The 16,673-nt window shown below is 38.2% G+C and overlaps 1 protein-coding gene across 1 annotated transcript in view; it reads left to right on the top strand.

Moving 5' to 3' along the window:
• Positions 1 to 16,426, top strand: part of PAFAH1B2 (platelet activating factor acetylhydrolase 1b catalytic subunit 2) — a 29,334-nt gene extending 12,908 nt beyond the window's left edge. The window contains exons 3-6 of the mRNA XM_037147305.2: positions 6,475 to 6,564; positions 7,410 to 7,526; positions 9,493 to 9,615; positions 13,122 to 16,426. Coding sequence (XP_037003200.2) covers positions 6,475 to 6,564; positions 7,410 to 7,526; positions 9,493 to 9,615; positions 13,122 to 13,400 — 609 coding nt within the window. The 3' untranslated portion in view covers positions 13,401 to 16,426. The remainder of the gene's footprint in view (positions 1 to 6,474; positions 6,565 to 7,409; positions 7,527 to 9,492; positions 9,616 to 13,121) is intronic.
• The last annotated feature ends 247 nt before the right edge of the window (positions 16,427 to 16,673 follow it).

Raw genomic sequence — 16,673 nt, forward strand, 5'->3', positions numbered from 1 at the left:
TCTTACATTGATGTTTCTCTTCTTTCCTTCTCTTTATAAAAATAAATAATTTTTTAAAAAGAAATTATGATTATAACACCATGTAATAGTTACTGTAGGCAAGATCAATTGATGAATACTGAAATCAGCGGACACTTTAAGGAAGAATGACAGTATATTTGCCCATCCTCAAGGTTTTCCCTGTAAATGGCTTTGGTGGTTTTAATGTACAACCACCTATGTTCTGATACCCTTCTTTCCAGGAGGTGAAGGTCAGTTCCCTACACCTTTAAGGTAGCCTGGATTTAGGGTGTCTCTTGTAATGAGTAGAGTATGTAAAGAAAAATAATAACTTTATAGTAAAGGACCATGGCAAACACCACCTTAACCAAGTGATTGATGTTAACATTATTAGTAAAAAGTTATATTGCTATCATGTGCCCCCTGATAAAACAAGGGCACATCACCTTCCTGATAGTCTCTGAAAAGAATTGATAATGTCAGTCTATTCATGAGAAAACATCAGACAAACCTATGTTGAGGGACATCCTCTAGAATACCTGATCACAAGGCAAGGTGATGAAAGACAAGAAAAGACCGAAAAACTGCCCGGTTTTGAAGAGACTAAGGAGTTGTGTAAACTAAATACAATACAATATCCTGGACTGGTTCTGGGAACAGAAAAAAACATTAATGGAAAAATTGGTGAGGTTTGAATAAACTATTTTTTTAAAGATTTTATTTATTTATCTTTAGAGGGGAAGGGAAGGAGAGAGGGAGAGAAATATCAATGTATGGTTGCCTCTCACGTGTCTCCTGCTGGGAACTGGCCTGCAACCTAGGCAGGTGCCCTGACTGGGAATCGAACTGCTATACTCTGGTTCACAGGCCTGCGCTCAATCCACTGAGCTACATCAGCCAGGTGAATAAACTATTTTAGTTGGTGGTATTTACCAATGTTAATTTTTTAGTTTTGACAAGTGTACCATGCTTATGTAAGATGTTAGGAGAAGCCAAGTGAAGGATATAATGTTTAAGTGACAATCAACATTACCCTGGAACCTTGAAGTATTGCCAAAGTATGAAATGCTAATGTAGACTTAACTAACACATACAGGAAATACCTGAAAGAGATGAACCAGTTTACCACCACCCCCTCAAGAACACAAACAACAAAGTCCAGACTATAGGTCAAATAGTCATATTCCTTAAAAAAATAACTGGGGGAAAAGTAAGTTTGGAAGATGGTGACAGACGGGGAAACTGTAGGTTAAAAAGGATTTAAGCCCTGGCTGGTATGGCTCATTGGATTGAGAGCCAGACTGGGAACCAAAGGGCTACAGGTTTGATTCCCAGTGTCAGGGCATATGCCTGGATCGCGGGCCAGATTCCCTAGTTTAGGGCTCTTGAGAAACAACCACACATCGATATTTCTCTCCCTCTCTTCCTTCCCCTCTCTAAAAAAGAATAAAAGGGATTTAAGAGACAAATTAGGTCCTGATTTTTTTTTCTTTTTAAAAAAATTTTATTTAGTTATTTTTTTAAATTTTTTATTGATTATGCTGTTACAGTTGTTCTATTCCCCCTTTATTCCCCTCCACCCTACCCCTCATCCCCACCATTACCCCCCTTTAGTTTATGACCATGTGTCTCAAGTCCTTTAGACTCTATATTTCCCATGCTATTCTTGCCCCCCCCATCTATTTTCTATCTACTGTCTATGCTACTTATTTTCTGTACCTTCTCCCCCCTTCTCCTCCTCCCACTCCCCTGTTGCTAACCCTCCTTGAGATCTTCATTTCTATGTTTCCACTCCTGATCTAGCTGTCCTTTTAGTTTGCTTTCGTTTTAGGTGTGGTTGTTAATAACTGTGAGTTTGTTGTCCTTTCACTGTTCATGTTTCTTTAACTTCTTTTTCTTAGATAAGTCCCTTTAACATTTCATATAATAAGGGCTTGGTGATGATGAACTCCTTGAATTTGATCTTATCTGAGAAGCACTTTATCTGTCCTTCCATTCTAAATGAAAGTTTTGCTGGATAGAGCAATCTTGGTTGTAGGTCTTTAGATTTCATGACTTGGAATACCTCTTTCCAGCCCCTTCTTGCCTGTAAGGTCTCTTTTGAGAAATCTGCTGACAGTCTGATGGGGACTCCTTTGTAGGTGATTGTCCCCTTAGCTCTTGCTGCTTCTAGGATTCTCTCCTTCATTTTAATTTTGGCTAATGTAATTGTGATGTGCCTTGGTGTGTTCCTTCTTGGGTCCAACTTCTTTGGGACTCTCTGAGCTTCCTGGATTTCCTGGAAGTCTATTGTCTTTGCCAGATTGGGGAAATTCTCCTTTATTATTTGTTCAAATAAGTTTTCCACTGGTGGCTGTGCCTTTCCCCCTTCTGGTACCCCTATAATTCGGATGTTGGAGCGTTTCAAGATGTCCTGGAGGTTCCTAAGACTCTCCTCATTTCTTTGAATTCTTGCTTCTTGACTCTTTTCTGTTTGGCCATTATTTGCTTTCTTCTGGTCCATTCCATTGATTTGAGTCCCAGTTTCCTTTTCATTGCTATTGGTGTCCTGTGCAATTCCATTCATTTCAATTAGTTTCGCCTTCATATATTTGTCTAATTTGACGGTATAATCAACCAGTTCTGTGAGGATCCTGATCACCAATGTTTTAAACTGTGCGTCTGTGAGTTTTGCTATTTCTTCATCGCTTAGATCTATTGGCTCTGGGGCTCTGAGATCCTTCTGCGCCATTCTTGGTCTGTTCGGGCCCTTTAAGTGTGAGAAGCGGCGCCTTGGATTCCCAGGTCGCTGGGTTGTGACGCTGTATGTGGGGGCGTGGCCAGAGCGGGGAAATGGCGACCCTCTCTGCCGCTTCTCACAGCTGGGTGCGGAGGAGCAGTGCCTTAGGTGGTTCACCTGGGCCGGGCCACTCAGAGTCGCTGGGTTATGATGCTGTATGTGGAGGTGGGGTCAGAGCAGGGAAATGGCGGCGCCCTCCACTGCCGCTTGCCGTGGGGACCTGCCGGCCCGGTCCAACCGCCCACTCCCTCACCTGTCCACCCTTGCACAAATGCGCGACCTCAGTCAACACGCAGCCCCGCTGCCCCGCTGTCTCCCCCGCAGTCGTTCGCTCAGTCGCTCACTAGGTCCAACCCTGCACCTGGATTCCGCAGGCCTGAGTCCGTCTGGCCGAGTCCTCCTGTGCAACCCTGCTCCACTAGCCGCTGGTTTCGCCCCTTACCGGTCAGGCTGAAGAATTTATTGTTAACGGACTTCCGAAAAGTTCAATTTTCTGTGTTCTGGCTGTGTTTTCTGTTGCTGATATTTAGTTTTCTCTAATCTTGGTTGTGTGAGAAGGCACGGCACGTCCACCTATGCCTCCATCTTGGCGGAAGTCTAGGTCCTGATTTTTAAAAAGACTGTAAAACAAAAAATTTTGTGACATTGAATTTGGATATGTTATTTGTTAACATTAAAGAATTTATCAATTTGGAGGGGAGTAAAATTGGTATTGTGGTTATATGTTTTTAAAAATCTTTTTAAGAGTTCCATTCTGAAATATTTATACATGAAAAGCTCTATCCTCAGTTTGTTTCAAAATATTCTGGGAATGGGTGAGGTGGGTGAGTAACTGAAATAATACTGGCAATAAGTTCACTGATTGCTATAGCTGATGATGGATTCATAGAGGTTCATTGTGTTCTGTTGTGTATGTGTGATGTTTTCCATAATAAAAGGTTCCTTAAGGGTCATATTGAAAGACTTGACTGCAGATAAATTTAATACAAATTGTATCAAAACATTAACCAAAAAAAAAAAAGACTCGGCAGCAGACTGCAGGAACTTTTTGCAGTAAATATTAAAGATGAAGCATTGATATTTTTGTTATAATATCAATATTTTTAAGGCACCACTAGGCAGGTATTTCAGTAAACATGACAGGAAGTGTTTAACCTTTTGTTTCCAAAAAGTACAGATTAAAACAATGGGAAAAGAAAGGAGGGAGAGGAAGAGAAAAATACTAATATCCAGTGCAGGAGCAAGTATGGTAAAACCATCTCTGATACATTGCTGGAGTCAGTATAGGTATAGCCTTTAAGTTAAGAATTTAGAAATATATCCAAGGCTTATGAAAATGTTAATCTCTTTTGATTTAGGAATTCCCACAATGTAAAAAATAAACTATGTGTACATTTCTTCAACACAGTAAATAAGAAGCCTCTGGCAAATCTTATCAATAGGAAAAAGCTTAAAAAATGTGTGTCAGTAGGTGTGTTCAGTAGGATATTATGTGGTTGTTAAAAATTATGGTTTTGAAAACCATGGAGCTACACAGGAAAATACATCTAGTTTAATATTAAGTGCAGTTATAATGGCTGCTGTTACTGAGTGCCTATAGGGTGCTAGCCAGAGGCTGGGCTCCTTTCATGGAACTTGCATCTTCACAACTCAGTTGCCAGCAAATGTGAAAAATGAGACTCAAATCAGATTATATACTTGCTTAAAGTCACTGGGCAAGAAGCTAAAATTTGAACACAAATTTTTCTGTTTTCAACCCACTGTGCCAGAAGTAGCTATACATAATGATTCAACTGTGGGGTGGGAGGAGGGGTGACAGGGTGTGGGAAAATGGCGAGAAGAAAATACCTGAAAATGATAAGGTATTAATGGGTTGAGATGGTAGAATTATAGGTGTTTTGTTTTACAACCACTTGTATACTTTACAACTACTTGTACAATTACAACTACTTGTATACTTTAAAGGAAATTATGGAATACTGGAACTTTTACAACAGCAGAGCCTAAATTCCATGACATGCTATAAATGAGCTATTTTATTGGTATTGAAAGGTAGTTAGTTGGTACTATATATAGTACATGCAGTACAAAATTGACATGATGCGAAAGTGCACCTGTTTACTAGCTGAAGTTATATTCTTACTCATTTATCTCTTCAGTTTAAAAATAGTTACAAGGGAACTTAAGGGGAAAAAGGGGGAGGGATTTTGAGGAACAAGTATGAAAGACACAGAGATGAGGACTGGGGGGGGGATGGGAGGGAGGGGGGAGACCGGGCGGGGGGGTGGGGTGGGATGGGAGAAATAGATAAAAAAAAATGTACTTGAAAAGTAACTAAATAAAATTTAATATTAAAAAAAATAGTTACTGAAACGATAGTAGTTTAAAAAAATTATTTACACAAGATATGATGTGAGAAAAAAGAAAAGCCATCCCAAATTCTGTCACCCTGAAAGAGAAGCTCAATGGTTTTATACTTTCACCTATAGAAATGAGTGTCTCAGTTTCACTACAGTGTCATCTGCCACCGGTTTTATCAGCAGATATATTTAATATCTCTCTACCTTAATCCCTAGGGGGAGATTAAGTGAGAGTAGTTTGAGGAAAAAAACAGGATTCAGACCTTTCCTAAGAACTGGGTTAGAAAACTTGCCTAAAGCATCATGTAAGTTTGTTTTCAGGGATGAGCAAAACTTTGAAGCACTGATGGGTAAAATTCATTTTAAAAAGTATGTTGTACCTTTAGAGCAAAGAGAAGCATTCCAGGGCTAAGTCACCACTGCTTATAAACTTGGACTAGACAAAGGCTTGAATCCTAGTTTGCCAGTATCTCAGATTTGGAGTTAACCGGCATTTTCAAAGACATTAAAAATATCCAAAAAAAAAATTACATCCTCTTGACTGGCTAGATAGTAATCCAACTCTTGGAATAATTGGAAAGATCGACTATGGACTAAATGTTAGATTTCGTGGAATTATTGTTCATCTTCTTAGATGTGACAATAGTTTTGTGGTTTCATGGGAGACTGTCCTTAGGAGATGCATGCTGAAATATTTAAGGGTGAAGAATCACAGCGATTTCAACTTACCTTCAAGTGGTTCAGCAAACACACAGATAAAACAAATATGGGGAAATGTTATTGTTGGTTGTGGAACATGTAATACAATTCATTGTATAATTTTTCTGCATGTATATTTGAAAAAATTTTTAAAGATTTTATTTATTTATTTTCAGAGAGAGGGGAAGGGAGGGAAACACTGATCAGTTGGCTCTCGCATACTCCCAGCCAGGGACCAGTCCTGCAACCTAGGCATGTGCCCTGACTGGGATTTGAACTTGCGACCTTTTGTTCTGCAGGCCGGCGTTCAATTCATTGAGCCAAACTAGCCAGGGCTGAAATTTTCTTTTGAAAGCTTGAGGGAAAGATAAGTTGAAAAAACCTGTTAAATACATTTCTCTATTTTGGTTTCAATAAAATTACAGTTTTCTTGAGCATACTAGAATGATTAATATTGAAAGGGTAGGAAGAAAGTTCTAGCAGTTTATTGCCGATCGAGTGGAATCAGCTTTATGGACAAACCAAATAGGGTGTTTAACAATACAGTAACTGGTTGGACAGCTGTTTTATCTAGGCCAAGAGATCTCATGGGGGAAGAAATGCCAATTTCTAATTTTTCTTTTTTCTTCAAACTAGCACAACAGATTTGTCCTGGACTGTAAAGACAAAGAGCCTGATGTGCTATTTGTGGGGGACTCCATGGTGCAGTTAATGCAGCAATATGAGGTAAAGTAGGGTGGCTCTTGGCTACTAATGTAAGTTCATTCACTACACAGACTTTGTTTTGAGCTGAACCTATAGACATATGTATGACACTGTAGAAAAGCTCTAGTTGAGAATATAAGGGAAATCAGATATACCTGATGGATTTCTTTGTGCCACTAAGCATAATGAAACAAAAAAAATATTAACATCATTTAGAACTAAATCTCTTTTTTTGCCTTCGCTTCCAAGCTTCACATTACATTTATTATATTTGGCCTACTCATGATTTTCAATTCTTATTTGTATTTTACCATTTTCTTATTTGTATTTGCTTATTTATGTTTGTCCTAGTCATGATTCTCAGTTTTTACTGTTCATGTTTTGCCATTTTTTTTACTTTATGTGTTTTTGTAGTGGACTGTTCCAATTTTTTTTAAGGCTTTAAAAGTGGATACTGCTTTTTTTCCAAGGGAAGTTTAACAGAAAAGATTGCTTTATTTCTTTTTGGCTCCAGACACTCTTAAATTTCATCTTGTGTCTCTACCCTATTGTTTTAAATGGCTGAATAAAGGGAAGGGAGAATTTAGTGAGTTGGCAGCTTGATTATTAATGCTGCTGCTGCTTAAGGGGTGACAGGTAGACTTGTGACTCGGTTCTTAAATTGATGTGTGATGCTGCATGAAGAGCTGAGTCACACAGTGGCATCTTCAAAGTCCTTCAGACTGAGGAGCACCCGTCAGCAGTACTGTGTTTGAGTGCCCAGAATGGAAACTTATTTCAGATGCTCACAGCACACACATGGCAGTGGAGAGACTTTATTTACCACTAATTTTAGCTTAAATAAATAGAATTTTTCTCTGTTTTAGATATGGCGAGAGCTTTTTTCCCCACTCCATGCACTGAATTTTGGAATTGGGGGAGATACAACAAGACATGTTTTGTGGAGGTTAAAGAATGGAGAACTGGAGAATATTAAACCCAAGGTAAAGTAAGCATATTTTTAAAAATAGATATCTTATTTAATCTTGTATTTTTTTCGCATTACCATTTAGACTCCTTAAACTCTCCTCTCCCAGTAAACATATTTTTTAAAGAATATCATTATGCCCTGGCTGGTGTAGCTCAGTGGATTGAGCTCGGGCCTGGGAACCAGAGTATCGCAGTTTGATTCCCAGTCAGGGCACATGCCTGGATTGCAGGCCAGTTCCCAGCAGGGGACGCACAAGAGGCAACCATACATTGATATTTCTCTCCCTCCCCCTCTTTCCCTCTCTCCTTCTCTTCCCCTCTAAAGATAAATAAATAAAATCTTTAAAAAAAGAATATCATTAATTTTGAGTCTTGTTCAGATTGTTAAGTTGTCTGAAACTGGTAGTAAACGAATTGCTTCTTTAAAGCATTATTTCACTGTTCTTGGTTCTTGCCACATTAAGATAAATGATATTGTCATGGCTTAAGAGTATTCCAGATACACATTTAATTAAGAAATCAGTGTATTTCTTGTTTGAATGTTATTGGTAATTGTTATAATTATCTTCTTCAGCTGTAGGAAGAGATTTGTTGCTAATGAGGTACGAAGTTCTGTGGATCAGGCCATATGAGGGCTATACCACTCAGAAGTGGGCCATGGAACAGGGCCAAGATTCACTTCAGGAAGTAACTGTGGATCTGTTTAACCATATAAACAAATTGGTAATCAAAATCTCCAAGGCTTCTGAAGAAAATTTGGAGCAGACAGGAACAAAGGTTCACCACAAATACGTACCCAGTACTCTATCACATTATAAACATCCTGCATGTATTTTTTTCAACCCCAAAGAAAAAGACAAAGCTGAGACACTGATAACAGCTGCTTTAGTTTTATTTTACTCTTTGCCTTTTTAACAGAAAAAACTCATCCTTGTTCCTCTCTTTGTGACAGGATGGAAAATTACTTTGTCCAGTCATAGTAAGATGCATGTCTATAGGTGACAGACACATTGTACAATTATTTGTTTAAGAGAAAAAACATAGAGCCTGGCTGGTGTGATGCGCTGGATTGAGTGCCAGCCTGTGCACCAAAGGGTTGCCAGTTTGATTCCAGTCAGGGCACATGCCTGGGTTGTGGGCCAGGTCCCTGGTGGGAGTGCGCAGGAGGCAGCCACACACTGATGTTTCTCTCCTGCTCTTTCTCCCTCCCTTTCTTTAATTTATTTATTAAAAGTAAATAAATTAAATTGTTTTAAAATTTTTTTAGAAAGAGCCCTGGCTGGTGTAGCTCAGTGGACTGAGGGCGGGCCTGGGAACCAAACAACCATGGTTCGATTCCCAGTCAGGGCATGTGCCTTGGTTGCAGACCATTTCCCAGCAGGGGACACATGAGAGGCAACCACACATTGATATTTCTCTCCCTCTCTCCTTCTCTTCCTCTCTAAAGATAAATAAACAAAGTCTAAAAAAATTATTTAAACAATTTTTTTTAAACAGAGAGAAAAAGCTATTAATATTAAAACTGCATCCAGCCTCCACACCAGTGACTCTTCCTTGAATGCCATTGTGTGTTTACACCTGTTATGCAGCTTTGGGTACTTTTTTTTTTTTTTTTCTAGAAGGTACTTGTAGTCAGGGAGACTTTGTGATACAGATAGCAAATATTTTACCCCTTGTTTCTTAGATTTTACTTTTATTTTTTGACATGCCTAGGTTTTATTTTTAGACACTGATTTATTGTTTTTTGTATAGTTTCTGGGTTTTAGGAGATTAGCTTCTAATTTCATGATGACGAAAGAATTCTCATTCTTCTAAAATTTTGCCACTTGAGTATTAATCTTCTGGAAATTTATACTAATATATGAGATACGAATCACTGTTTTAAGGTGGCTGCTTAGTTGAAGTTATTCAATACCATTTGAGAAGTTCTTTCATTCTTGGGTATTTATCTTACCTCTTTTCTCCCCCTCTAAATTATAGGTCATTGTTGTCTGGGTAGGAACAAACAACCATGAAAATACAGCAGAAGAAGTAGCAGGCGGAATCGAGGCCATTGTACAACTTATCAACACTAGGCAGCCACAGGCCAAAGTCATTGTATTGGTATGTAGTCTTTGGGTAGGTAAGACCTTGATGTCATTAGGTCAGGTGAGGACTCCTAGAAATGTGACTGTTCATGAATTTATAAAGAGTCTTTAGGTGGAAGCAGTTTATGATACTCCTGAGAACTTTTTTCTGACATTTTCCATTGTCTTACCAGTCTCATCATTTCCCAGACCAGCTGTTGGGGTCAACTTTTATCTGTTCATCCTTACAGAAAGGATGAAATCCTCTTTGTTGTCTCAGGTAGCCTTATTTTTTTTTAACTGTCTTATAATTTTTAAAACTGCATATATGAGATTTCTCCTAGTCCTGAGTCTTTTTTTTTTTTTTTTTAGACCTGAGTTTGGATTGGCTTAGATGTGGTCTTCTATTCCACTGTTAATATGTTAAAGGTGTTATATTCGTTGTAATCTCTGAATTCTCTAATGTATCAGAAATTCATCACTAATAACATAGGTACTTTATAGTCTTAACCCTAACAGAAAGTGCTACTCTTTGTGGAGGTAGAACAGTATATCTTCATGGTCTCAGAGATAAATAGCTGTTTACCTGTAGATATCCTTTGCCCAGCTAACAATGTGTGTTTTCGCAAACTGTGATATGTGCTCAGTTCTTTAGTGGAGTAGTGTTAGGAAGATAGTCATTTACACAAACATGTGAGAATTACTATATATAAAGAACTGTCCTTGGTCCTGCGCACATGAAAATGAAAAGACATAGTCCCTCTCGAGGATCTCACATGCTTGTGGATGGCCCAGCAGTATAGAGAGAGAGTTATTACACTGTGTAATTGGTCTCCGGACAAATGGGGATAGGAAAGAAGGCATTACAGGGGAAAAAAAGAAAATGATCAAAGGTTTATACATGTTTGTGTGTGTTGGGTGAGTGAATATGGGTGCTAGCAGAATCGAATAAAGTTTGAGACAGATGGGTGTGAAAGAGGCCACAGACAGGTCGTGTAGGAATTTGTGTGCCATGTTAGGAGTTTGCGTTTTATCTTTTAGGTGCTGGAGAACCAGGTCTTTTGTTTTCTTTTTTAAATATATATATGTGGTATTTCATTAATTTAATTTACTTGTATCTTGCCCTATTCCAGAAAGGATTACATTGTGGTTAAGAGTTCACCTTTCAAGTACAGTGCCCGGTACATAGTAGACATAGTAGTCGCTAGTACATATTTGTTGCATGAAAGTTGTTGAGTAAATCCTCCATAAATATTCTTTGTTTCAACTAGACTTTTAAATTTGGCATACAGTGGTTCTACTTACAACACTAAAACATTGACAGTAACTTACCCAGTCAGCCCCATGGGGAATGACTGCACCAGTCATTTGTATACCATTAATCATATGACAATTATGAAAACAATTTATGATGTATTTAAGTGAAAAGTTTGAATGCTAAACAATATATTTTATTTAGAACTACTAAAAGTATGTATGTGATTAGAAAAGGCAACAATTAATAGTTATACAGTTAAAGGATTAGGAGCATATGTTTCTTTTAACATAATATTTTAGCGGTTATTAATTATCTTAGGGGGGAAATTGCATGGCATACCCTTGATACTCATATATTAAGGAAAATATATGTAAATATAGTAAGCTACTCTTCTCGTTCTTGCTTGAAAGTTCCAATAGGTATAGTACTCTGTTCCTGAGGCTTAATCATTCTTTATGTCTTTGACTGCTGTGGCATTACCTGAAAGTTAGAACAGCACATGTATTTATCATTCACTAGCCATCCTTCTTGGTTGCTCACTGTATCTCAACCAGACTTTGATTTTTCAGCACTGACAGTTGCTCTTCTTTGTTATCTGGTAGATGCACAGCCTTGTATTTGTAACAGTCACTTATAAACTAGAGTTTAGGATAACCTTATTTATCTCTGACATTTTGGGGTATTTAACAAGGATAGAAGGAGGTAGACTAGGGTAGCAGAGTCATAATTCTCTTTTGAAAGTATACAGTCACACAATAAAATGGCATTAAATGCCCCAACATTTTGCTGAAAAAATTTAAAACAGACATAAACAAGTACTTTGGACATAAAAAAAATTATTTTCTTTTAATAGAATATCCACAGAAAATCTGTTTTTGTGAAATAGGACCTTTTACCATACTCTAGTAGAAATGAATGTCTGACAATTTTATAATAGGTTTGATTGTCTATAAGGCCATTTTTAGTTTGAGATGATAAAACATTGCTCTTACCTTATGAGACCAGGCTTTTATTTACTGTTGAAAGACATACTGATTTATCTGGAAATTATATTAGATTATTAACATATAAGTTAAAAACAAATTCAAAGCATATCTCTATTTTAACCTACTAGATATTATGTGTTACTGATTCATCAAGAATCAGCTCTGGCCCTGGCTGGTGTAGCTCAGTGGATTGAGTGTGGGCCTGCGAACCAAACAAGTGCAGTTCGATTCCCAGTCAGGGCACATGCCTCAGTTGCAGGCCAGTTCCCAGCAGGGGACACATGAGAGGCAACCATACATTGATATTTCTCTCCCTCCCTCCTTCCTTCCCCTTCTAAAGATAAATAAATAAAATCTTTTTTAAAAAAGAAAAAGAATCAGCTCTGTTTCTTACATGTAGTAGTATGGGTTCCATGTGGCATTCATAAACAGATGTGTATTTGAGCTGTATTTTCTAGTTGCTGTATATTGAAAATTATGTGAAGGAAAGACAACGCTGGACATAGAAAGACTAGTCAGGAAATTATACATTAATTGAGGTGTGTGAATAGTGTGATAAGTTCTCTAGCCATGGCAGTGTATATAGTCAGAATGGAAAGGAAAAAATGAATGGGTTAGGAAAATGTTTAGGATGCAAAATCTGAGTAATTTAATGACTAATAGATAATTTATGAGAGACTCTGGGTGTTGGAATGACCAGTTGATACAGAGACTGTAGAAAGAGCATCGTTTGGGGGAAGATGATGAGTTGCTTTTGGACATACTAAGTTGCGACTGCCCCAGGAACATTCAGGTTTGCTTCTGTAGCTGATGAGTTCAGTATGAGTTCTGAAGCTGTGGAACAGGGGTGTCAAACTTATTTTCACCAGGGGCCACATCAGCCTCGTGGTTCCCTTCAAAAGGCCAAAATAATTTTAGGACTGTATAAATGTGAACTACTTAACTGTTAAGGAGTTGAAATTACATTTGGCCCTTTGCAGGCACCTCAAGGCTGATGTGTGGCCCCCCAGTGAAAATGAGATTGACAGTCCTGCTCTAGGATGAGGTGTGGGCCAAAGTGTTAGAGTAGGAAGAACAATGGGCCAAGGAGGAGACCCTGAAGAATACCAACAATTCAGGGACAGGAGGGGGAAGGGGATCATGAAGAAACTGAGCAGGAATGGTCAAAGAACTTTTATTAAAACCAATCTAGTCCAGTATTTCAGAAATCAAAGGGGCAGAAATCAAATCAAAGTGCCAAATAAGTAAAAAAAAGCAAGCGACTCTTCTCATCTTGTGTTCTTCTCTGCTCTACCCCAGGGTTTGTTACCTCGAGGTGAGAAGCCCAACCCTTTGAGGCAAAAAAATGCCAAGGTGAACCAGCTCCTCAAGGTTTCCCTGCCAAAGCTTGCCAATGTTCAGCTCCTGGATATAGATGGGGGCTTCGTACACTCGGACGGTGCCATCTCCTGCCACGACATGTTTGATTTTCTGCATCTCACAGGAGGGGGCTACGCAAAGATCTGCAAACCCCTCCATGAACTGATTATGCAGTTGTTGGAGGAAACACCTGAGGAGAAACAAACCAGCATTGCCTGACTGCCTCCTGTCAGTGTTAATTGCATCCCAGCTTCCTCAGATCAGTTATGTCACTGGCACTACAGAATCCTTCTCTTTCTTAAGGCACTTTGCATTGTAGAATGTTCCTGGATGTTCATATCTAGTGTTTGAAAGGGAGGAGGGATTTAAACTGGTCCTGTACATAGGTTTGTTTGACACCAGAGAAAAACTAGTTAAGGAAAATTGTTGTTTAAATTCATTTGAAACCAGAGGGGACTTTTTAGTTACATGTGTGACATAGTCATTGAATTTTCACTGTTTTTTTCTAGGACGACATCAAGCCTAAGTACTGAACAGAATGAAGATTTCTCTTCTTGGCCTTTGTTTCTGTGGATTATGTCATACATAATAATTATCAGAATCACACATACTTGGCTTTAAAACCTTTTTTCCCCAATTTTTAAGGATCATAATTTAGCCTTTTGTTTTTATTTTACTTTACTCATATGTATTTTTTAAATCATTTTTATTGTTATTCAGTGTGTTCTTAATGTTTTTACACACAGCATCAGATTGGACATACTTGTCATTCAGATATGGAGAGTGCTGTAGTTCCAAGTGCATTCGTTCCACTCAGTCTTTTCTGGACTTAGCAGTGAAAGATATATTTTGCCCCATTTGGGGAAGTATGTGGAGGGTATTGTTTTTATGCTGCTGAGTATCATGTCTGTAATGGACCCATGCATGCAGCCTTTCCTTCCTGTTTCTTTTGGTCCTTGTTGACATAACATGCTTTTAACGTTTTTGACGTAGGAGCTCTGTTGCTGTAAGTGTTGAGTCCCCAGCCAGTTACTCTCATGATCTTTCTGATGTGCGACTCATTCTTGCGTGTGGTATTCTGTGCTATAGAGTCTGTATAGTGCTATCTGTATTCAGAGTTCTGGTTTGTTTTGCTTGTTTTTCCCTTAGAACCTGTTAACAGTTTCCTTTGGGGGTGGGGGGTGAGGATTGGAACTCTTATTTTTCATTCCATAAGCCTGACATTATTTCAAATTTTATAGTATCTTGAGGTGTATTTTTTTTGTTTGTTTTAGTTTTTAAATTCTAACAGTCCAGAAAAATTTGGCCTTTTCTAACGGGGAAACAAGTGAAACTGTTCTTTAGAATTGATATTCTACTTGATCCCACCGTTTTAGTAAAAAAGAACTAGATTTATTTTAACTTTTAGGATTCTCCTTAATATATCATCATCTCAGAATTTCTTTCCAGAAAGCTCTGTATAATTTTAATGGTTTGTCTGAACTATAGTAACTGCCATTTTAAAAGTAACGGGACAAAAGATGGCTTATTGTTCACTGTACCTATGAAATGTGTACAGATTGAATCTGTACAAATATTTTAAACTGGACCAGGTAGATATTGAAGTAATTCATCCAGATGTGCTCTGCACTGATTCTGCTTAACATTCAAGTTCAATAACTAAGGCATATATTTTATGTGTTGCTTGCAAGGCAAATAGCAGTGCTTTGTGTGTCAGAGTGTGTCCTGATTTGTGCTAAGAGCCACTTCTGATGGAAAGGGACAGAACTTGGGCTGTTTTTTTTTTTCTTGTCAAGCAGCTTTCTAGGAATTTTATTGGTTTTGTCTTTTTTTAAAGAATATAAACTTTTCTTAATGTATCATGTCTTCATTAACAAGAAAATACACATGGTGTTTACTAAACTCATTTACCATATTAAAATTTTATTTTTATTAGCCCAGGTACTTGAATTTTTCAAGACAGATTTTTTTCTTAGCTGGGATATATAGTTCTAAGGAGAATAATTAATTAACCCACAGTTTTGTGTGAAAAGACAGTTTTCTATCCAGGTCTTCTGTTTGTTAGGGTGGGAGTGTGGTCCAAACAAACCCGTAGGTTACTCTAGCAGCACAGGCTTTGAGCTTCTCTTAAGGATCAAATAGCCCTTTGTGAGCTGGCCTTCAGCTCCTTTGCTTATATGTATAAACCTGAGACGTTATTATATTTTCTATCTACCAGAGCTATGTGAGCAATAGTATTTGAACCACTAGCCTTTTAAATAAAAGTCTGCCCCATTACTAATGTGCAGATGTTGAGTCTGCTTTCATTTCTTGCCAGCTTTCATTGCATTGCTTTAGGCAAAAAGTACTTACCCGGTTTTCATTCATTGACATCCCAGTTTGCTACAGTGATAGAACTTAATGCTTAATCTTTGGATTTTTCACTCAGTCTCTCTCTCTCTAATATGTGTGTGTGTGTGTGTACACACACACACACACACACACACACACACACACACGTATATATAAACTTAATGTACTCTCCAAGTGAAATGTCCTTGTCATTATGATGAAGGGGCCAAATTTCCAGGCAGCTAGCAGAAGTAGTATTCTGTTACTCTCCCAGCAAATTTTAATTCATTTGTCCACCCATTCTGGATAGTTAAGTAGCAGCTGGTGATGGCTCTACAAAGATTTCTGTGTGGTCACATATTGAATGTGGCAGGTGAAAGATGTATACTGCTAGGGGTGATCTAGGGCCTGTTGTTTTGCTGCCCATAGTACTCTAGACTGTCGTGGGCCTATTTGTACTACATCTTTTGTCAAAAACATGAACCCACCAAAACCAAATCTGGAGTAGTAGTATGTGCTCCGCTGCTAAGAATTCTGTCTCATTGTTAATTCTAACATTTTTTTTCTTTAAACCTAGCCACTGTTTACAGTTGTATGCTAAAGTCTGAAATATTGTTTGTGCTGTGGTATATGGGCACTGCCAGCTTTATATTTATTGCAGTGAAGAAACTAAAAATATATGAAAATGTGGGTGCATGTGGGAGAAGTGAGTTGGGGGTCTTGTGAAAGGAGGCTTTTTGGGGTGGGGTCTCCCAGGCTTCTCCTTGGTGTTCCTTCTTGGGGATCACTGCTGCTAGTTGACTGGACCTCCCCAACAGAAGTTTGTGATTCTGCTTTGGCAAAGTTTCATTGACTAGTAGAACTCATTCTGTGTTAGTGTATAGTTCAATATAAATGTGAACATTTCATTTAAACTTGCTGTCTTTCTGCCTCCTTTATCATAGTTTGAATTCCAGTGGACAAAGAAGGGGTGAGTTTTTCTCCTACCTTATCACAAGCAAATTGGATACTTAGATCATCCTGCTTCTTTTTTTGGAACTGAATTTGCCAAGTTGGCCCTCTTTACTTAATCTCCTTGGAGGGGTGTAGGATGGTAGGGTGGGATGAACCAGGGGTCCTAAGTAGATATGTGGGAAATTTGTCAAAGAAAATCTTTCAGAT

The sequence above is a fragment of the Artibeus jamaicensis genome, unplaced genomic scaffold (genome assembly GCF_021234435.1).
Source record: "Artibeus jamaicensis isolate MK-2021 breed Jamaican fruit bat unplaced genomic scaffold, CSHL_Jam_final contig_196, whole genome shotgun sequence".
NCBI lineage: Eukaryota > Metazoa > Chordata > Mammalia > Chiroptera > Phyllostomidae > Artibeus > Artibeus jamaicensis.